Source organism: Panthera pardus, unplaced genomic scaffold, assembly GCF_024362965.1.
Source record: "Panthera pardus isolate Hobbes unplaced genomic scaffold, ASM2436296v1 HiC_scaffold_6, whole genome shotgun sequence".
Classification (NCBI taxonomy): domain Eukaryota; kingdom Metazoa; phylum Chordata; class Mammalia; order Carnivora; family Felidae; genus Panthera; species Panthera pardus.
Window position 1 is genome coordinate 59,181,794 of NW_026526991.1, and position 22,582 is coordinate 59,204,375.

Consider the following 22,582-nt stretch of genomic DNA (forward strand, 5'->3'; position numbering starts at 1 on the left):
GTGCTGTTTTATGTTCTTGCTTCTGGGAGAATCTATATCATTTACAGAGTGGAGGTATACAGAAAGGAGGTGTACCATTTACTTAACAGATATCCCAGTGGGGGGAAAAAGTCATTTTATTTAGATGAGGCACTTTCAATGTATGTATGTGTGTGTGTGTGTGTGTGTGTGTGTGTGTGCACGCACATGTGCATGGCGAATAGTGGAAGTGGTGCAGGATAATAAATATTTTGAGGGTGAAGAAACACTCTCCTGAGCTGGCAGGAGGGTGTGGCAGCAATGTACAGAGCCTAGGAGTAGAGTCCAGGGATGAAGAGGTGGGTTCAAGGCTGGCTTGGAGGCTGAGGTGTCCCCTTCAGCACAAGAAGCCAAAGAAATTGGAGGAGCGAGGGGGTGGGCCCACAAGCATGGGCATCTGGTTCTTGTGGGTGATCTTGATCTGGAAGGGAAAGGGGGCATGTTCAGAGGTAGGACCTAGTTCTTTGGGGCTGGAGCAGTAGAGATTTTGGGGAAAATCTATGGAGTTCAGAGGGGTTACCAGGGTCCTAGAGAGGCCATGGCAGGAAGGCCAGGGGCTAAGAAATCAGGATTTGGGAGGAATGGTTCACAGGGGAACTTCAGACATTGGGAAAGGGTAGAGAAGCAATGGAATGGAGATTTAGGATCCATGAAGCCTGAGGGTTCAATTCTGAGCAGGCATAGGTAATACTCACTGTACAGGGTGTCTGCATCCAGGGTTCTCCATCAATTTGCATGGGAAGGGTTTTTGTGGTGCTGTGGGAGGCCAAGACAGATTGGTGGAGATTTCTTTACCAACTGAATACCAAAACTCTTTCTTGGCTTGGTTTTGAAACCCTTTGTTACTGAGGAAAATCTAGTACAGCTCCTCCCTACCATCCCCATGACCCTTCTGCTCTCCTGGCCCTACTCCTTCCCTCAGAGCCCCTGGCCAAAGTTTTCCTTACTGGAAGGTGATTTCAGAGCACTTGGCCAGCCGATGTCCAGCATTCTTGAGCTTGGTATAAATCTGGCCCATCTCAATTGCACCCTCCAGCCCTACCACTTCCAGCCGCTTGTCGCTTAGGTCTGGAGGTGGGAAGCAAGGAGATAAGGTTTGCAGAAGAAGGGTGCCTCCAAAGGGAGCCACACCTTCCCCTGGGTCCTGCCCACTCAGTTCCCAAGGCTGCTCCTCTCACCTGGTACACAGGTTTTCAGGATATCAGGGTCGGTGATGACTTTAGCTGCAGCGCCCAAGGCCTGGTTGATCCCATGGATATCTCCATGGGGTTTCTTCGTATCACCCCAGAGATTGGAACCACCATGCATGCTAGGGATGTTCAGCACTGCGATGCCTTCTAGGGACAGGTTGCTCAGATCCAGTGGTTTCCCACAGATCTGAGAAGGGGGAGAGCACAAATCATGGCATAATCATGGATGTGAGCCCTCCCTCCACCAGACGACAAACTGCGAAGGCCAGGAGTTGGAGGTTTACAAAGGGTGGCAGGAAATAGGCACCACCATGCATGTGCCTGGTGGCACATGCCACCTGGGAAATCGGGATTGGACAGCTGGGAGGTCAAAGTACATGTTCAAGAATAGGGGAAGTTTCTGAAGGTTCCTGTGGAGGGGGAAACAAAGTTATAAGAAGCTGAAAAGCATGTAGGATCGGGTTTCATCACACCCACCTCAACTGTTAAAGACTCCTCCAGCCTTTTGCATGTTGAGAAGATGGATTCAGAAGTGGCGAATTCGAAATACCATAGCTTGTTCTTCATTCTGTATCAGACCCGAAAGAAGGCCCAATAGGGAGAGGACAAGTTACACAAGTGTTGGCAGAAGAAGGCTAAGAGACAGGGAAAGACATCAACCTCTCAGGGAAAGGATGGCCTTGGTTGAGCAGCTTCCTAGAGGTGCCACTGCCTATCTAAGTGCTCTGAGTCAAACTTGGCCAGGAGCGCCCAAGTGGTTCAGTCAGTTAAGCATCCTACTTTGGCTTGATCTTGTGGTCCGTGAGTTTGAGCCTCACATCAGCCTCTGTGCTGACAGCTCAGAGCCTGGAGCCTGCTTCGGATTCTGTGTCTCCCTCTCTCTCTGCCCCTCCCCAACTTGCACTCTGTCTGTCTCTCTCAAAAATAAATAAACACTAAAAAATAAATTTAAAAAAAAACAACCATGGGGTGCCTGGGTGGCTCAGCTGGTTAAGAGTCTGACTTTGGCTCAGGTCATGATCTCACAGTTTTCGAGTTGGAGCCCCACATGGGGCTCTAAGTTAGGCTCTGTGCTGAGAGCTCAGAGCCTAGAACTTGCTTCAGGTTCTGTGTCTCCCTCTCTCTCTCTCCCCCTCCCCTCCCTCACACTCTCTCTCTCCTTCAAAAATAAATAAACATTAAAAAAATTAAAAACGAAAAAACAAAAAAACTTGGCCATAACCTGGTCCCTGCCACTGTGGATGTCCGCACCCACCCCCCTTTCCCTTACCTGCTGTTGAACTTCTCAGGATATTTCTCTCGCATGATGTGGAATCGGTGAGCAATAGAGGCATCCTGGAGGGAATTCAGGGCATGTAAGATCAGAGGCCTGCCTCTTCTCTCAGCACAGAATACTCTCTAACTTCCCCATTTGGCAGCAGTATGTCCCATGTTCTTTTCTTGCAACTCACACCACTGTACCCCACCCCTCATTTCCCTGTGTCACAGCCCCTTTAACTTCTACCTTCTCTTTCTAACTAGCTCTAGCCTTTCCCTTCTTAACCCCTACTTCCTCCCTAGCCCCCATACCCCACTCCACTGACCACACCAATGGAGAAGTAGTTATTGATGATTTGAAAGGGGACTGGGTCACTCTTTTCTTCAGTTTGTTGAGGTATCACCTCCACGGACCACCGATCCATATGTACCACCTTACTCATCTCTAAATCCTTGAGGATCTTCCCCAAATTCTGTCCCTCATATCCTAAGGATGGGGAAGAAGATAGGTTAGTACTGAGCCCTGGGTCTCAGAGGGCCCTCTTCTTAGCTCCCAGCCCCACAACTTCCCAGAGATCCTCTGCCCTAGTTATGCAGACCCTCCTAGCCCTAGCCAGTGAAGGGGCAGGGTGCTTGGTCAGAGCTCCCATGGGCCATTCTCTCTCTTTTTCTTTTTATGTAAGCTCTGCACCCAATGTGGGGCTCAAACTCATGACGTTGAGACCAAGAGTCGCATGCTTTATCGGCTGATCCAGCCAGATACCCCTCCCATGGACCAATCTTAAGGTCAGCCCCTTGCTGGCCCTTTTCTCCACACTGTCATGGAGAGTGAATCTTGCCAATGTATATATGCATCTAACAATAACATCAAATTAGGGGTGCCTGGGTGACTCAGTCAGTTAAGCATCTGACTTTGGCTCAGGTCATGATCTCACCATTTGTGAGTTTGAGTCCCATGTCAGGCTATGTGCTGACAGCTCAGAGCCTGGAGCCTGCTTTGGATTTTGTGTCTCCCTGTCTCTCTGCTTCTCCCCTGCTCATGCTCTGTCTCTCTCTCTCAAAAATAAATAAACATTAAAAAACAAACAAACAAAAAAGCAATAACACCAAATTCATCTGAAAGATTAATAAAACAGCCAAGAAAATACAAACTTCTGGGGCTCCTGGGTGGCTCAGTCAGTTAGGTGTCCAACTTCAGCTCAGGTCATGATCTCATGGTTTGTGAGTTCGAGCCCCATGTCGGGCTCTGTGCTGAGAGCTCAGAGTCTGGAGCCTGCTTTGGATTCTGTGTCTCCCTCTCCCTCTGCCTCTCCCCCACTTGTACTCTGTCTCTGTCTCTCTGTCTTTCTCTCTCTCAAAAATAAAGAAAATGTAAAAAAAAAAAAATTTAAAAAAAAGGAAATATAAACTGCTGGAAAAGATGAGTGATGAATAAGGATTCTCTTTCTCTCTCTCATGCTTCCTTTCCCTATTCTACCAGAGAGAACACAATATGAAGCAGTGGTATTTAAACACTGTGATACTGACACAGTGAATAGAATAAAAAGTTCAATACTAAAGAACAGAGTGTCCAGAAATAGACTCAAGTATATAAGTGAATTTAGTATATGATGACATTTCAAAGACACGGGAGAAAAGATAGACTATTCAATAAAAAAAGGTGCTGGATTGGGGCACCTGAGTGGCTCAGTCATTTGGGCATCCAACTCTTGATTTCGGCTCAGGTCATGGGGTCAAGCCCTGCCTCATGCTCTACACTGAGCTCATGCAGAGCCTGCTTGGGATTCTCTCTTTCCCTCTGCCCCTCTCCCCTGCTCTCTCTCTCTCTCTCTCTCTAAGATTAAAAAAAATAAGGTGCTGGATGTAGATGTCACTCTTTACACCAAAATTAATTCAAGATGGGTCAAAGAATTTATTTAAAAATTTTTTTTAATGTTTATGTATTTTTGAGAGAGAGAGAAAGAATGTAAGCAGAGCAGGGACAGAGAGAACGAGTGACACAGAATTTGAAGCAGGAATCAGGCTCTGAGCTGTTGGTGCAGAGCCCATGGGCTCGAACTCACCAACTGTGAGATCATGACCTGAGCCGAAGTCAGATGCTCAACCGACTGAATGACCCAGGTGCCCCAAGACAGGTCAAAGAATTTAAATGTAAAAAACAATGCCTGGGTGGCTCAGTCGGTTGAGCGTCAGACTTCAGCTCAGGTCATGACAGCTCCAAGTCTGGAGTCTGCTTCAGATTCTGTATCTCCCTCTCTCTCTGCCCCTCCCCTGCTTGTACTCTGTCTCTCAAAAATGCATAAACATGAAAAAAAATTTAAATGTAAAAAAATGAAGCCGAATTTGTTCTAGCAGAAAACACGAGTGAATGTTTTTGTCCTCTTTGAGTGGAAAAGTCCTTCCTTTCTAAAGCATAATACAAAACAGGGAGCCAAAAAAGTCGAAGACTGATAAATACAATTATATTAAAATTTAAAACTTCTGTATGCTTAAATAAACACACACCGAAAAAAATATACAAACTGGGGAAAAATATCTACAGCACATATAACAGACTAACTTCCTCAACATTCAAAAAAATACTTATAAATCACTAAATCTAAAGTTAGTAGAATATGGGCAAATAACACAAATAAGCCAATCACAGAAGAAATACAAATGACCAATATGCACATTAAAGACACTCAGTATTGCTAATAATTAAAAGAAATGTAAATTAAAACAATTAGTTAACTTCTGTTGCCTATCAAATTGACAAAATGCATAGAGACTGAGAACACCAAGTGTTAGTGAAATTATGAATAAGCCAACACTCTTATTTGCTGTTAGTTGGAGCATAAATTGATCTTTATTTTTGGAAGGCAATTTGGCAATTTTTATCCAAATGTTATCCAATTTTATGAAAATACTTTCATGCAGCAATTTCACTTTTAGGATTTCTCTTATAGAAACAAACACACATGTGAACAGAGATGTGTGTACAAGGGTGTTTGCTGAGGTACTGTCTAACACAGCACAAAATTGGAAACAATCTAAATGTCCTTCAGCAGGGGAAGGTTATATAAATTTTGGCAAATTCATGCCAAGAAATAATGTGTAGCCATTGAATATAAAATGTAATCTGTGTGTACTAACATGGAAAGATCCCAAGACATATTATTTAATGAAAAAAGAAGTGTCCCAGAACAATCTCTGTAGTATGATCCCATTTATGTTTGTTTAAAAGTTGTGTGTGTATGTGTGTATGTGCGTGTGTATGCGCGTGTGTATGCATGCATGTAAAAACAGGAAAATGAGTGCAAGAAAAGAAACAGTGGTTATCTCTGGGGAGGCACATGGAATTTGGTGGGGAGTAGGGGGAGGAGACCTATATGTGAAAACACACATTTTACTTTTAAAGTCTTTTACAATGAGAATGTACTGATATATTATTTGTGTAACTTTTATTTTTTTTAGTGTTTATATATTTATTTTTGAAAGAAAGAGAGAAAAGCAGAGAGAGAGGGAGACAGAGAATCCCAAGCAGGCTCTGCACTGTCAGCTCACAGCCCCATGCGGGGCTTGAACTCACAAACTGTGAGATCATGACCTAAATTGAAATCAAGAGTCTAATACTTAACTGACTAAGACACCCAGGTGACCCTCATTTGTGTAAGTTTTAAAAAGAAAATAACTAGTAAAATGTAAAATGTTCATACTCTTTGAGCTGGCAATTCTACTTCTAGAAATATTTCCTAGAGAAATGGAATGCTACTCTGTAATAAAAAGAGTGAGGTAAACCTGACTATATTGAAATATAAGGATAACCACGATGAATGGTTTAGTTAAAACAAAGAAGAAAAACATCATCAATAGAAAGATCTTTTTAAGTACATATGAGTATGTCTGGAAAGAAAAACATGGAAGAATAGATTCCAAAACTTCAGGAAGTAGATTACAGGGAACTTTCTTGGCATGTATATCTGAAATGTTTGAATTGTTTTTTTACCACAATCATGTATTATTTTTGTAATCAGGGGAAAAAAACGATTAAAAAAAGTAAGTATCCACTTCCTCACATTCCACTGATAGTTCAGTTCACTGTAATTTGCCTTTCCCGATGCCACCCTGCTGAAACTGTTTTGGCAAAGATTGCCAATAATTCCTGCCAAAACCAACAGTATATCTTTAGTTCTCATTTTTAACTCATGAAACTCCTCACTTGGCCTCTAAAATACCATTCTCTAAGCTACAGAGGACCCTCTCTGTTTCTTCTTGGTGTCTGTGACAGGCAGAATAATGGCCCCTCAAATATGTCTGAATCCTTTTTCTTTTTTAAAGATTTTATGTATATATATATATGTATGTACATATATATGTATGTATGTAGTCGCTACACCCAATGTGGGGCTTAAAACTACAACCCCGAGATCAAGGTTGCATGCTTTACTGACTGAGCCAGCCAGGCGCCCCAAAGATGTCCACATTCTAATCTCTGGAATCTGTGAACATGTTGCCTTACAAAGCAAAAGAGACTTTGCCAATGGGATTAAATTAAGTTTTTTTTTTTTTTTTTTTTTTTTAAGTAAGCTCTGCACCCAACATGGGGCTTAAACTCATGACCTGGAGATCAAGAGTTGCATGCTGTACCAACTGAACCACCCAGGTGCCCCTAAATTAAGGATTTTTAAATGGGGGAGATTATCCTAGATTATCTGGGCAAGACCAATATAATCACAGGGGTCCTTCTAAGTGAAAGAGGAAGGCGAGAAAGAAGACTCATGGAAAGGGATGTGACAATGGAAGCAGAGGTTGGAGTGATAACGTTGCTGGTTGGAAGCTGGGCCATGAACCCAGGAATACAGGCAGCTTCTAGAAACTGGAAAAGTCAAGACAAAGAATTCTCTCCTAGAGCTTCTAGAAAAAACACAACCTTTGCCAATCAATACCTTGATTCTAGTGCAGTGGGACCTATTTGGATTTCTGACCTCCAGAACTGTAAGATGATAAACCTGTGTTGTTTTAAGCCACTGCTCATGGTGATTTGTTGCAGCAACAATAGTACATGAACACAGACTTCTTTAATAATGCATCTTCCTCTGCTTAACTGTTAAATAGGATGTTTTACTAGGGTGTTCCATCCTTGTCCATCTTCTCTTTTCACCTCTTTCCTCGGGTAACTCATCTACTCTCAGGATGTCAATTACCTCCTAGAAACAGATGATTCTCAAATGTGTATCTTCCTAACATCTGTTTGTAACTACCCACCACACATCTCCATCTCCTCCACATGCTCCACTGACACCTCAAGTTAATGTGCCCAAACTGAATTGATCTTCCTTAAACTGGTCCTCCTCCTGTATTCTCTATGTTAAATGGCATCCCACATGCTCAGTTCACAAACCTAGAAAATGTCCTAAGACTCCTCCACAACCCATTAGTTACAAGTACTGTGGTTTCTACCTCATGAACTGCACTGCTGTTGCCTTCGCTTTGGTGTTCAGCATCTCTTGACCAGACTATTGCAATGTAGGTAATTTTCTATCCTGTCTCCTTCCTCCAATCCATCCTCCACAGAGCTCCCACTGTGGTACTTCTTTCATCTCTTCTTCTTCGAGTCTTATGATTTTTTTCAATATCAACACAAATTTTCATTAGTGTGGTATTTATATCATTATTTCATGATTTAGATTGAATTGGCAGAAACTTCTATGAGAGTCTCATTTGCAGAACACACAGTGAAGACCCCAAATATACAATTTCAGAGGGTCTAATATTGTAAGTAAAACCAAAGTTAGATATTGAAGATTTAAAAACTGGCTTGGGGTGCCTGGCTGGCTCAGGTGGTAGAGCGTGCAACTCTTTGTCTCGGGGTTGTAAGTTTCAGCTCCACATTGGGTGTAGAGATTGCTTAAAAATACAATCTTTAAACATAAAATAAAATAAAATATAAAATAAAATAAAAACTGGCTCCCAAAGCTGGTCATATAGTTTATATACAAGATTTAGATTATTATATACACTCAGAGAGGGGCACCTGGCTGGCTCAGTTAGAGGGCATGCAACTCTTGGTCACGGGGTTGTGAGTTTGAGCCCCACGTTGGGTGTAGAGATTGCTTAAATAGTAAAACTTTAAAAAATAGAAATGTAAAAAACAGTATGCATTCAGAGATATTTTTACATTCTGAAATAATATTTTATATACACAGGAATTTTTATTATATAGAGAGAATGTAATTTATAGATATACCTATTTTCTCTTTGAGTTACATTTTTCATGAGTTCAAGTGTTCCCCATGGTTCAGGGTTTGCACATTCAAATGCCTCAGTGGCTAGAAAGGTAAAGTGAATGAGTGAATAGCAGGGAGCTAAAAAGTGGTGAACTGAAGAACATATGACCTACTCCTCAGAAATAACCAAAGTTTAAAAAATTTAACACACTTCCACGCAAGCAATGCAAAACAATATTAATCGTTTCTGTAGGCCGTCTGCTCTCAGTCTCTGGCAGGGTAAAATTAAAAACTTCTCAGCACAGCATTCATGACCCTCCATAATCTGCACCCTATTCAACTCAGTCTTTCCCTTCCCCATTCCCCACCTTGCACTGCATGTCCCAGTCATAATCAATGACTCACACTTTCCCTGACGGAGGCACTACCATGCTATTTGGTGGCTCTTCTGGTCTTACACAACTCCTTCCACCTAGAATGCCTTTCACTGTCCTTAGCAGTCCCCTATTCCAGAATCTTCTGCATGATCTCAGAGCTGGACTCTGAATCCAATAGCCTCAAACCAAGACACCTCAAACTCAACCTGTCCCACCCTGGCCTCTTTATCTACCAATATCATCCCTCAAACTCTTTCTGTTTGAACGGAAAAAGAGACTAGAAATCAAAGACTATATTTAAGAGACTGTTGCAATTGACTTGGGAAGAAATGATTATGAATGAACAAATGACCTCTGATTAATTGGTTGATTGACTGAATGAATCATGGCCAAGTTCCCTGCTAGCTCCATCACTAAGCATCTGACTTAGCTCTTACAATCTTTCTTATTCCCACATTGTCCTCCCCTACTTCCATATTCCTTGATTCTCTGAGTCCTAAAAGTTGGTTGGGAAAAACAGAAGGATATTTTTAGGTACACAGGGAAGGGGACTGTCACCCCTGACCATTCTAGGTTCAGACTGTGGTCCTTGCTTCTTCCAAAGCTTTCTTCCTTTGGGACAATCCACTTTGGTAACATCCCATCTGTGCCTCTCTTCTTCCCCAACGCTCTTTCTACAACAGATGCCTAGACGCCTTATCCATGTGCTTTTTTCTTCCTACCCAACTCCCCCTAATTCCCAGGAAAACAATTTCTAATCACTTACCTCCTCCCCATCTTAGGCAACGAGCCAGATCATTTCCAGTGCCCAGGGGCAACACGGCAACAGGGGGCACAACTGGTAAGTTGGCTTTGTCTAGGGAGGCAGGTCAGGAGATGGATGGAGGGAGTTAGCTCTAGAAGGCCAATGCCCCGGTACCCTTTCCAGAGCCTCTCCCTGCACTGACCTATGGTCTCTAGAATCCAGCCTACTGTGCCATCTCCACCACACACCAAAATCCGGTAACCAGGAACATCTCTGAAGAATCTGAGCCTGAGATAAAAGGTAAGAGAGAAGATGAGGAAGGACAATAGGACCGAGGCTACCAACTCCTGGATGGGCAGATTACTTCTTATCTTTCATTCCTTATGACCCCCTTTCCCTTTGTCAAAAGACTTGTTTCTATTAAGGGCAGAGAAAAAATACAATGGGGAAAGTTATAGACACTCCCCAGTGGTTAGGGAGAAACTGGTATCTATTTTGTTTTTAACATTTGTTAATGTTTATTTATTTTGAGAGAGAGATAGAGAGCAAGCCGGGGAGGAGCAGAGAGAGAGGGAGACAGAGAATCTCAAGTAGGCTCTGTTGCTGTCAGCACAAAGCCCAACATGGGGCTCAAACCCATGAACTGTGAGATCATGACCTGAGCTGAAACCAAGAGTTGGAGGCTTAACCTACTGAGCCACCTTTATGTTTTGAGAGCAGAGCAAAGATGAACCAGGGAAGTCAGAGATGGGGGATACCCAGTGACGCTAATAAAGGCAGCATTCTGAATTCTGGTTTCTTGAGGTCCCCTAGCCCTGCCCTTCCAACATGTACTCTTTTCTGCTCTCCCCCAACATACACAAGCAGACACATACAAACACTGTGATATAGCCCCTAACCTATACTCACCCTGGTTCAGGACCATCTTTTAGGAGGTTGAACACCTGTCGAGGGTTTAGTAGATACTGGAATTTCCAAAGCACCCTGTGTGAGGGAAAAAGGAAAGTTCAAGGCGGGGGATGGAGATTCTGTACTCTACCCTTTTGATGTCCTCCTCAAGTACACCCCCTCCATATACACAGAATTCCCAACCTCTGTCAGTCCTCCTTCCCCATCTTAGAAGACCCAGTATATCTCTTCTCACCTCTCCCCCTGCTTCCCGCCACTCTTAGGGTTGACAAAGACCAGAAGTGGGTGGGTGTTAGAAACAGGGTCAATCTGAATTTGGGGAAAAAACAAAGATAACGAAAACAGGATTTTGTCAGAGTTAAGATAGACCCTGGAGACAGGGGCAGAAGGCTGACATTCCCCCACAATGCTTCCCCCTCCCCTACCACGGTGGGGCTTCTGGAGAACAGGCACCATTCCCCAGGTTTCCCACTTAATTTCCTCGCATGAGGGCTCCAGCCAAGAAAAACCCACCCCCAACATGTACCCGCAGAGCCTCAAAGGTGCTCAAACTTAAATCATCTGTGGTCTTCTGGCTTGCTTTGTTAATTTTACGCTCCTGTCCAGAGGCCTAGAAAGGGAGGGAAGCAAAGGGAAGGAAAACTGGATTGTGTGTGAATCCCTAAACAGATGAGAGTCTGACTTGAATCCTAAAAGGTATAGGCTCTCTGCTCTAAACGGCATGGTGTGTGTGGGGGGGGGGGCGGGGGGAGGGCTTAAATCAGGGAAGCACCCTTCCTGCCCCCTCCTAGGCACTGCCCAAGGGTCTCACCAGGACGCTGGGATAGATGGAAGATGGAGGCAGGATGTGATCCCGGAGCAGCCCACAGTCACACTCATGACCCATGGTTTGCAGGCAGTCATCATGAATCTGAAAGACAAGGTGGGCATGCAGACATCATGGAGAGAACTCCAACACCTCTCAACTTGAGGGCCTAGTGCTGGAAAGAGAGCCCTTGGGAGCAAGGGCAACGGTGGCTGCCAGGAAGATGCAGTCAGGGAGGCCAGTGCAGAGAGGGCAGTTTAGGAAGGGGCCCCAAGGCATAGGCTGGAGGACAGCTCCCAAACTGACCTCTAGGTGGCACCACACACAATGCAGTCCGACCAGACTGTGGTAAATGCGGATCTTTTTCTGACAGCGGTCACATCGGCCAGACTCACAGCCTCCTCTCACCCACACATGTGATTGGACCTTGGGGAGAAAGGCAATCCCTTGTCTGAGAGAGTCTGAGCAGAGACTAGTGGAAGGGCTTGAGGGCAGCAAGTGGCCAAGGCCTAGGGCAAGGGCCAGGATGCAGGTGGTAATGGGGTGGTTATGGGATCACTCACACCAATGTCCTTCCGGGACTTGGCATAGGTGCTGACTTCACAAGGCAAGGCCTTCATGGCACACTGGTCATGAACGACGTACTTACAGACTGGGCAAGAAGGAAGAAGGTCAGAGCCTTAGCTGCAGCCCCTCCCTCTATTTCCTCCTTACCTGGGTGTAAGGCGGGATCATTCACTGAAACAAGACGTATAAGCCCTTGCTGTGAGAGTGTGGTAGAGAATTAAAGTTTGAGGTGGGGGCTCACCTCCAAGACCCGTGCCTTTTTCTCACTCTTCCCCATAAAAGAGCAATTGCTACCACATGCCTACCCCCACTCTTTCCAAATGCCAGGAACTCAGCTGAAAGATGCCAAGGAGGCCCAGATTTAATAATAATAATAATAATAATAATAATAATAATAATAATAACAGCTAATTTTTACTGTAGACTCAATAATATGTACACGCACCTTGTGAACTTACGTAATGCTCACAATTACCTCATTTTTAGTTTAAAACCTCATTTTAAATTGAGGCTTAAAGAAGTTATGTGGCTATGTTGTACACCTTAAACTAACGTAATATTATGTGTCAACTGTATTTGAAGAAAGAAAGAAAAAGAAGGAAAGAAAGAAAGAAAGAAAGAAAGAGGAAGTGTATGGCTTTCCCACATAATTAGTCAGTGTCAGAACCCAGGATTCAAACCCAGCTGTCTCTAAGTTCAAAGCACCATGTCCTGCAGATAGCCAGGGTGCCCCTCTGCTCCCACACTCCCAGGCCCCATCACTCACGGTTACAGCTCAACCCCTGTTTGCCAAGACCAATGCTTGACTCGCACAGGTTGCAGTAGACTGGTCGGGGGAACCTCTTGGGTCTCCACATGTGTTGCCCATTGTCCTTCAGAGTCTGGGAGGGCACAACAGATGTAAGGAGTGTCTAAGCCCTTAGAGGGCCAGCCTCTGGCAAACACATCCCAGAGCAGCTATCCTACCCATCCTCACAAGTCTCTCCTACTCACCATCTCCAGACCCAGTAGCACTAGCAGTGGCACGGTGGTGGCCCCAGCCCGGAGCCACTCAGCTAGGGAGACAGAGCCGCTGCCATCATAGTCAATCTCTTTCATCATCTCCTGAAGAATCTGAGCAGAGAATGGAGGGGACTTTTAGTGTGAATGGCCTCTCAGATCTGACACCTCTCGGTGCTGCCTTCTAGACAATCCAGCCCACTGCTATCCTAGCCCAGGGAACCGAGCTGCCTGTCAGAAAAGGGGTAAGGTAGATATAGGACTCACCAGGGAAAAGGCACAAGGAGGGACATTAAGGAAAAACCGCCTTACCGGCCTCAGCTCAGACACATCCCAATCCAGGTATTCAGCTACTCGCATCATCTGTATGATGATTCTGTCCACTTCCTGGGGGCCAAAAGGTAAGAGCCACAGCCATATCCCACCTCCTTACCACCATTCAACTCTTCTCTAGAAATCAGGGTTCCTGGGTTCCACCCTGAGAGCCACCTCTCATTCTCAGGTGTCTCTGCCAAGTAAACGAGTGTCTATGTGTTTTGGTATGTTTGCAAGGCAGCCCCCAATTCATGTCTCTAGCCTCTACTTTTAGGAGGCAGGAGCTGGGGACCCACTCCCAAATTTAGTCCTGGAGGATTTGACTTATCCCTCTAGCTTCCTCTGCTTCTTAAGGATCTTGGAAGAGTTGGGACAGGAGGGCACAGACAAATGGACACATACTCCCTTGGCCAGGATACAGGTCCCCCAACTCACTGAGCTGTCCAGGATCCCATTTCTGTCCGTGTCGTACAGCTTGAAGGTGACTGTGGGGTGTTTTAGGGGGGCCAGGGTCAGTTTGTGAGGGATACCCAAAAAATTAATAACAGAATACAGGAATAATAAAGACATGGGAGAGAACTTTTAGATGAAGAGCCCAGAGCCTGGTGCTGGGACTGAGAAAGGAGACAAAAAGGGAGGGGAAACAGGCCTGGATTCCACTCTTGGTGAATCTGATTGGGGAGACAACACACACCTCCCACAACCCAAGAACACCCCCAGGATACCCACATTAAAACATACAGGACATGGGAACTGGGATAACTATGATAGATGGCATTAGGTATAGGAGTCTGGGGGAACAGAGGAAATGGGTCCATTCTCTGGCCCCATCTTTGTCTGGCCCCGTCAGCCCTTAGGAATCCTGAAAAAATAGGGGAAAGAAGGCTGGAGAACACCTCCTCTTCCCTCTCCTTTTTTCCCCTCTTCCAGTCCAGGATTACAACTCACATTCTAGCTTGTCTTCTGGCCGGCCACCCTCCAGAAGGGAAAAGTAGCAGGAGACATCACTGAGACATACCAGATCTGGTTACAGAAAGTACAGCATTTCTGAGGCTGGGCCTCTCTCCACCGTGGCTCTTCTCTTTGCCTTTGTTCCAACTCTTCCCTTTAACTTTCCTCCCTCCAGTTCCCAGACCAGCATGGCTATCCTCTACCTCTCTTCCCCAACCCTGCCCCCAACACGTGACTCAGTTAAACTCTCACCCCAACACTCATACTAATTTGAGTTTTCTTTTGGAAGCCCAGCCCTGTCCCACCTACATGATCATACCATTTTTCACAGTGTCTTCTAAACAGTGACCCGTCTTGAAGGATTCAAACAGTGCCAGACTTAGGTGATTGGGAACATTATCTGCTTCCAGATAGACTTTCAAAAATTCCTGGAATCCCTTGTACCCAATGGCCTATGATGAGAACAAGCATTACCCTAGGAAGTATGCAGGATGGGAGTTGAGGACTGAAGAATTAGGAGTAGTGAGGACAGAGACAGTAAGTTGCAGAGCCAAGAAGCATCCAAGGCAGAAATATAGTTTCTTCTCAAGGCTGAGTACTGAATCAGAATCTCTTGCTTTGTCCTATAGCAATAGCTGTAGTGACAGTGGACACAGGGGTATCTAGAGGGAGGATAGCAAGGGGTGGGCCCAGAATAATCACTGGAAATTGGGGATCCCAGTGGGATAGCAAAATCAAAGATGGGAGGGGTTGGTCAAGGAGAGGATTTCCCAGATGTCACTCACATCTCCTTGGAGATATTCAGCCATTTCGCCATCCTCAAAGAGCTTTAGGACATCACTGACCTTTTGGGTGGAGTCTAGGGTGTGAAGAGGATGAAAGAAGTGCATTAGTCTGGTTTGGTTCTCCCTGCCCTCTGCCAGAGTCCCACCCAGACATCCAACAGGAAAAAAAGAGTCAAGTAAGATAAAGAAAGAAGAATTCCAAGAAGAAACACAGAAATGCACAGAGAAATACCACGAGGATAACATTTCAGATGCTCCAGAGCGGTACCTCTCTTTACATCTTTTCTCTGAGACTTGGGGCAGGCTGTTAAGGTTCAGAGAAGGTGGGTAGAAAGCTGAGACCGCAGATGTCTCCCCATCTCTCTCTCCCCCCTTTCCCATGCCTATGGCTGGCTTTGGGCTGCTGGGGAAACTCGGGGAAGCAGGGATGTGGAGCAGGGATTCTCTGGGGTAAGTCTGCCGAACTTGAGGACTGAGAGGAAGACTCACATTCCATGTACTTCTGCAGCTGGGCAAAATCACTGGGGCTTATTTGGCCCCTCTCCTTGGCCATCTTTCTTTTATTCTGAAGGAGGGCCACAAAGATGACTTGGTAATACCTCTGCCTGGGCCTCTGCTTCCAAGGGTAACTCTGGAGGGAGATGGCAAGAGTATGTGGTGGGAAGAGCCAGCTGTCTTCGTCTTTCCTTCTGTCTGCTCCGTTCATTGTCCACTCCTACTCTTATTTCTGTTCTTTCCTTTTCTCTGAGTCCCTCCCCAGTCTCTTCCTTTCCCCGTGTACCTCTCCCATGTGTCTGTCTCTCCCTTACAGAGTCTGTCCTATGCCTCTGTTTCTCTGACTCATCTCTGACTCTTTCCCCTCCATTTCTGGATCCTTCTCCAGCTCTCTGATTTCTCACCCATCTGTCCCAATCCATCTCCCACTCTCCCCACACACTCATTATCCTCCCCCCACCCCTCCCCAACTCCCACTCCTCCACCCCCCATCGCTTTCCCAGTCTATGTATGTCTCTGTGGGTGTGTCCCTGTCCCTCTCCTGTTTCTACCCTTTCTCCCACCACCCCCAGTCTTTGCAGTCTCTTCCGAGCCCGCTCCCTCTCCCATCTCGCATCCCTCAGTCCCGGCCCTTCTGCCTTTCCGGCCGTTCCCACAGCGGCTGTGGCACGCCTCCCCGGCCACGATCCCATCTTGCTCCGCCTCGGGCCTCGGTCCTCAGCACTACTCAGCCGCCCACTTCCCGAACCACCCACGCCCCTCAACGACCTCTAGCGCTTTTGACGCGCGCGACACAGAACCAGCTCTGGCCGTGTCCCCAGCCCTGGCCCCGCCTCGCCTGAGTCCCGCAGAGCTCTACTGGGGAAGGGTGGGGACCCCAGGCTGGCGCGCGACTGGAAGGAGGTAGGAGAAGTCTCTGAACATCTATCCGTCTGGCCTCCCAGTTCTAGGAGGGTTGAGCTGAGCGCAGGAGTCTCAGATTCAGGTTTTTCCTTACACCCTGCTAGATTACCAGTGTTTAGGGAGCCCTAACTTACAGCCTTGGGACCCAGGGACCCTCACGCGGATCATGCTGACCACTGACAACAAGGGCCAAGTAGCAGAGGGCAACTTGGCTTGAAGATTCAATAACAGCAATAACAGTTATATCTTACATTAGTATAGTATAGCACTGTCTAGGAGTCAAGCAAAACTAGGGTTAGTCATGTCTGGGTCCCATCCTTAGATCTGATACTGCTGTGTGATTTGGACAAATTATATCTGTAAAATGGGAAGAATGATACCTATCTGTCACAGTTGTGAGTATGAAGTTAAATCCTGTATGAAAAGTACCAGTGTAACACCTGCATATAGAAGGCCTACAAGAAATGGTAGTTCTCACGGCACTAACAATTATAATCAAATCCCATGAGATAAGAAATTACTGGTAGAGCCATTCCACACACGAAGAAACTGGAGTTTGAAGAGGTTGGGACTTCCCAAGGCAGGTGGTAAGTGGAGGAGTCAAAGCTCTACCCCAAGAACCACATGATGGGGCCCCTGCCTCTCCCTGTCCTCCTCTTGTTCTACTCTCCCCTCCACATACTGCCTTCTAATCTCACTGCCCTCCTTTCTGTTCCTTAAACCAAGTTCTTCCCTGCTCAGGGCCATGAAACTTACTGTTCTCTCTGCCTAGAACATCCTTTCCCTTCTTGGCAGAGCTGACTTCTTTGCCTAAGCTGAAATGTCAGCTTCTTCAAGAGACCTTCCCTGATCATTCTCTCCTAAAGTAGCCCCCCTCCTTTGCACAGCACTCTCCTTTGTTCCCTTCATAGTACTTATCGCACACAGAAACTATCTTGCTAATTTATTTGCTTCTTTGTTTACTGTTCGCCTTCCACAAGGGCAAGAACTTGTAAATTCCACAAGGGCAGGAACTTGTCAGTGTTGTTCACCACTATATCCCCAATACCTTGACTGGCGCTCAGCATGTTGTAGGTGCTCCATATTGGTTGTACAAATAGTGGTGTAAAGTTAGGGAGCCATATGTTGGAAATGCTAGTCCAAATGTGGTTAAATGGGTTTCCATAGTGTCCGTCCTGACAGGGGAATATGAAACAATTTGGAACACATTTAGGAGGTGCTTGGTAGATATTTGTTAAATGAACGAATGATGCTAAAAAGCACTTATTGGGGCACTCCATCTAGGGCTCCTGCCTCCCCTTTGCCCACTCATTTAGGGTTAGTTGGGTAAGGCTCAAGGAGGCAGTTAGGGCCTACAAGAATTTCCTTTCTGATGGTGCAAGAATCTTCTCTGCAGCCTCTGCCCTTGGGACATCTCTGCTGTCCCTGTCTATGTAGTATACCATTCCTGTTCTGAGGTTCTCTGGGAACAATAAGAAGGGAGTTCTGGGACACTGATATTCTGGGGGAAAGGACTCCACCCATCTGGCTCTTTTCAATGACTATAATCCAACTTCTATTGCCAACAGATCTAATGAATACATAATAGTGTTAGGGTTAATTGGGCCTGTATGGCTTAATTAGCCTCTCTGATTACCCCTGGGGATTCTTAAATGGCTCCAAGGTTCTAGGAAATGAAATCTGAGAGAGAAAGTGACAAGGAGAGAGCAAAGGAGGGACGATGAACAGGAAAGAGGACATGTCTCTCTTTTCGCAATGACCCTTCCTAGCCCCCCACATCTTACATGTAGTTTTTAGTACAGCTTAAGAGAATGGATGTTTTAATTATACAGGCATGGATTAGAATCCTAGCTCTTGGGTGAGTTATTTCATCTTCCTGAACCTGTTTCCTCATTGGTAAAATGGGTACATAGAGAAATCAGTCACAGCATGGAGATTAAGTAAGATAATACATGCAATATACTTAGCAAACGGCATGGCACAGAAGAAGAACTCAGTAAATGTTAGCTATTCTTGTTGTTGTTGCTGTTGTTGTTGTTCTAGTTATATGAGGGTGGTACACAGAGAAACACATCTGGAAATTAGGAAAAATGATGTCTTTGACACAGGAAGGCATAAATTCTAAGGACTCCCAGCAGCAGTGAAGCCCAGTTGTACACTTGCCCTTATTGTGTTATTTCAGGCACAGACATGTAGTATTAGGATACTGCATTTTGCCTTTGGGAGGGTGAGGAGGTGGTGAGAAACTAGACCATCAGGGTCCAAGGATACCTCTGGGCTGGGACCTTGGACATAAGGGCTCCTGGTATCTTTTCAGTTGTCCTCTTGACTTCCCTCACTGAAAGTTTGGCTGCCCCTGTTGCCGAATCGCAATAAACTATAGGATCCTGGACCCTAGAGCTGGAACAAATCCAATTTTGTCCTACCTGCTCCATACTAACCCTGAGGCTATAACCTGGGCTAGTCTAGGCGAATGCCAGGGCTGGGAGGGTGCGGTCGGTCTGCTGCCCGCCTGCCAGCTCTTTGTGACTCACCCTTCCCTTCCCTCCCCTGGCTTCCCTGCCCGCCCCTACCAACCTGGGGTGAGAAAGTAAGTTGACTTGGAGGCAGAGAATCCTAGAACATCTTCAGAGCTGGGAGGTACCAACTCTCACATTTTACAGAGCAAGAAACTGAGGCCCAGTCAGAGAGCCACTCTCGCAGGGACACCCAGACTCTAGACCTCCATTAAATCTCAGTGCCTCTGTTTTCTAGATCTTATTTTATTTTATTTTTTAATTTTTTTTTAACGTTTTTATTTATTTTTGAAACAGAGAGAGACACAGCACGAATGGGGGAGGGGCAGAGAGAGAGGGAAACACAGAATCGGAAGCAGGCTCCAGGCTCTGAGCCATCAGCCCAGAGCCCAACGCGGGGCTCGAACTCGCGGACCGCCAAGATCGTGACCTGAGCTGAAGTCGGATGCTTAACCGACTGAGCCACCCAGACGCCCCTCTAGATCTTATTTTAAACAGTAAACACTAAAATTGCTGGTAACCAAGAGGTACATATGATTTCCAAGGCCAGTGCAAACATTTAAAATTTCCTTTTTCACTTCAACATTCATCACTCCCATTTCAAGTCATATAGATTTACCATTACTGAAGAATGAGCTATGTCCCCAGAACATTCAGGCTGACCCAGCAAGGAACCCCAAGCAGCAAGCCCAGGCCTGATTACCTAGACTTCTGAATCCCTTAACCACACCAGGGCCTGCACCCTCCTCCTCTTTCCCAGGACTGACGGAGGGTCTAGTCTTTCCTGCCCATCCCTGCTACAAGTCAGTGCCCCCTGCCCCCCAAGGAATCATTTGGCTTGAAGTCCCGAAATTCGGTAAGCCTACATACATCTTGCAGATGGGAGTGTTGCCTGATTAAGGGGTGGTGTGTGTGTGTGTGTGTGTGTGTGTGTGTGTGTGTGTGTGTACGCGCGCGGGAGCCCGCATGTGTCAATGTGTAGTACAGGAGGAAGTTACGATGTTGGCATGGTTGGGGGATGTGGGCTCAAACGTTCTGAGGCTGAGGAGATGCCCAGTAATAATCACATTTCTTCCTCAGTGAGGTTCATGTCCCCCCATTTAAAGGTGAAAAGTGGGATTCAGATCCAGGTAGTTTCAGAAACTTCCCGGTGACAGGTGTGGAAAGGACGGGTGGGAAGTTGGGGACCAGGAGGCCAAACAAGAATCCTTCTGCACCCATGCAGTGTTGTGAAGGTTCCAAAACGGACTTTGCTTCCATTCGGGTCCCCAGGAGCCGAGCTTCACCATCCCTCCGAATGAGCAGGAGGGATGGAGGGGAAAGTCTAGGGGAGACGCTGCCTGCGGGGCTCTGGCCCATTCTCCCGCTGCCCCCCGAGTCCTGGCGCAAACCCTTCTAGCTACCCGCTCCAGCTGTCAGGCTTCCTCCTTCTCGGCCCAGCAGCCCTACCCCAGCCCGAGCAGCGGCCCCTCCCGCGGCCCCCGCCCCCTCCTGCTCCGGTGGGAGGGAGGGAGGCGCGGGGGGCTCGCGGGGTCTCTACCTTGCCTGCGGAGGGCGCGCGGTGGGAGCTGAAGCGCGGCGCGGGAGCTGGAGCCCGAGCTGGGCTGGAGGGGACGGACCAGGCAGGCGCGGCTGCCGCGAGGCCGCCCCGTTCCTGACGACACAGCTGCCCGCCCCCGACCCCGGCCGGCCCGCCTGCGCCCAATCCCGGCGCCCCCAACTCCGGGAACTCCAGTCTGGAGAGGTCCCTGTTTCCAGCTCGCCAAGCCTGATCCTCTCACCTCCCCAATATCTGTAGGGCTCTGGTCTGCGCCACTTTCTCCACATCCTGCGCTTCTCTTCTTCCCGCCTCGGGACAGCTCGGTTTCTATCCATCTGCCCTTTTTTCTAATCATTCACAGCCTCTCCCCTCATCCCAACCCTGGGAGGCCAAGATAGGGGGCGGGGCCGATGATGGCACAGCTTGGCAGCGGCACACCTAGGCGACGTCTAACCCTCTCCCAGTTGCTGCCATCCGGGGGACTTCCCTTCCCAACTCTTTTCCATCATCCATTGACCGAATTCATACTCAAAAGATCCCACAGCAGCAAGCCCAGAGTCCCAGACTCTACATCCTGACACACAAACGCCTCCCTCCTCCCATGGGCTCTGCACTGCTTAACAGTGTTTGAGGCCTACCTTTACCTCTAGTTTCCTCACCTCCCTAAAACCCAAACCCCAGATGGCTCAGACTTGTTTTCCCCAATGTAAGTACACCTCCTTGTCTCAAGACTCAAGGCCTTCCCTTAATTCTGGGGTGGTTTAGGTGCAAAGAGAACTCTGGTCTGTGTCCACTCTTTCTCCATGCCCTAACCCTCCCATTTTACCTGCTGGCCCTGGCAGGTGGTGTAGAAGGCCCTGGCCAAACGTAAGGTTGAAAGAAGATCCTTTCAGCAGTTCCTGTCTGGAAACTTCTGAAGTTGTTAAGGCTCTTAGGGCAGCATGGATGATGGTGAGGCTGGTAGTGCAAGGGAGATAGACAGAGGCCTAGGACTAACTGGTAGGAACTGGGGACCCAGGCATCCTGCTCCTTGGCCCCGCCCCAACCCAGGCTAACCCCTCCTAACCCTCATTGAAGTAGGGCACAGTAACAAGGGCTTGATTTCCTGGAATCTTTCCTCTTAACAGCTGGTGGTAGAAGAGAGGGGGAGGGGAAAGCTCTGACTGGAAGCCTGTGCGTGTGTGGTGTATATATGCTGTGTATGTGTGCACACACACACACACACACACACGCACAGTATATACATACTTTTGGAGGGGGGTGGAGAGAAGGAATGAACACATGAGGCCCTCTAGTGGAAACAGAGGGATCTAAGCAGTTCTTGTTTGTTTCCAGACAGGCTTGTTGGAAGAGAGTCCTCCATTTTTATCAGAAATATAGCTGCTGAGTAATAGCGTTTGGGAGTACTGTTGCATCTGAAAATCTGAGGGAGATGAAAGGGATTGGAGAAAGTCTGTCTCTCTGCTCCTGTCTCCCAGTCTTAAAAAGACAAGGGCCCTGCCACTCCCCATCCTTTATCCACCCCCCCCTTTTTTTTCAATATTTTATTTTTAACTAATCTCCACACCCAATGTGGGACTTGAATTTACAACCCCAAGACCAAATGTTGCATGCTCCACCCACTGAGCCAGCCAAGCACCCCTATCTCCCCTTCTTATACGACCTCTTTAGTCATAAGGAGTCAAGAGCACTTTTGAAGGCCCATTATGCACCAGGTCCTGTACTTAGTTCTGTAGGACAGCCAAAGACACAGCCCAGCTTAAGGACTGCACCAATAAGTAGCTTGGGGGTGTGTGTGTGTATGTGTGTGCATGTGTGTGTATGTGTGTGTGTGTGTGTGTGTGTGTGTGTGTGTGTAAAGCCTTATGACTCTAAGCCATCATAAACAAACAATATAAGAAAGCACAAGTCCCATACTACCTTTTCCAGTTTTCTGCTCCTGGACCCTTCATCTAGAAATTCTGGAATGATACCAAGCCTAAGGCACTCAGCTTTCCTTGC

At 46.8% G+C, this 22,582-nt stretch overlaps 1 protein-coding gene across 3 annotated transcripts; it reads right to left on the bottom strand.

The window, feature by feature from the left end:
- Position 1: 1 nt before the first annotated feature.
- Positions 2 to 21,596, bottom strand: DGKA (diacylglycerol kinase alpha). 3 transcript variants are annotated; one of them, XM_019454715.2, is made up of 24 exons: positions 21,408 to 21,596; positions 15,617 to 15,758; positions 15,128 to 15,201; positions 14,662 to 14,794; positions 14,340 to 14,414; positions 13,827 to 13,876; positions 13,389 to 13,463; positions 13,071 to 13,190; positions 12,844 to 12,958; positions 12,074 to 12,162; positions 11,817 to 11,936; positions 11,517 to 11,615; positions 11,232 to 11,315; positions 10,941 to 11,014; positions 10,706 to 10,780; positions 9,999 to 10,084; positions 9,818 to 9,907; positions 2,792 to 2,952; positions 2,479 to 2,543; positions 1,686 to 1,776; positions 1,197 to 1,395; positions 966 to 1,086; positions 714 to 774; positions 2 to 439 (listed from the first exon to the last, which is right to left on the bottom strand). In XM_019454715.2, exons 2-24 carry the CDS (start codon positions 15,678 to 15,680, stop codon positions 356 to 358), a joined length of 2,205 nt encoding a protein of 734 aa, XP_019310260.1. In that variant the 5' UTR covers positions 15,681 to 15,758; positions 21,408 to 21,596; the 3' UTR covers positions 2 to 355. The 3 variants fall into 3 exon arrangements, with proteins under 3 accessions (XP_019310260.1, XP_053750712.1, XP_019310262.1); XM_053894737.1 differs by lacking the exon at positions 21,408 to 21,596 and adding an exon at positions 20,582 to 20,684; XM_019454717.2 differs by lacking the exon at positions 21,408 to 21,596 and adding an exon at positions 18,489 to 18,725.
- Between the last annotated feature and the right edge of the window lie 986 nt (positions 21,597 to 22,582).

What these genes read in the sequence shown, in the direction of transcription:
- DGKA (XM_019454715.2), bottom strand. Translation starts at nt 15,680, where the DNA reads ATGGCCAAGGAGAGGGGCCAAATAAGCCCCAGTGATTTTGCCCAGCTG. An exon ending in GCCAGAAGACAAGCTAGAAT is followed by an intron (nt 13,877 to 14,339) that starts GTGAGTTGTAAT and finishes AACACCCCACAG; the next exon opens with TCACCTTCAAGCTGTACGAC. An exon ending in AGTCCCGGAAGGACATTGGT is followed by an intron (nt 11,937 to 12,073) that starts GTGAGTGATCCC and finishes TTTCTCCCCAAG; the next exon opens with GTCCAATCACATGTGTGGGT.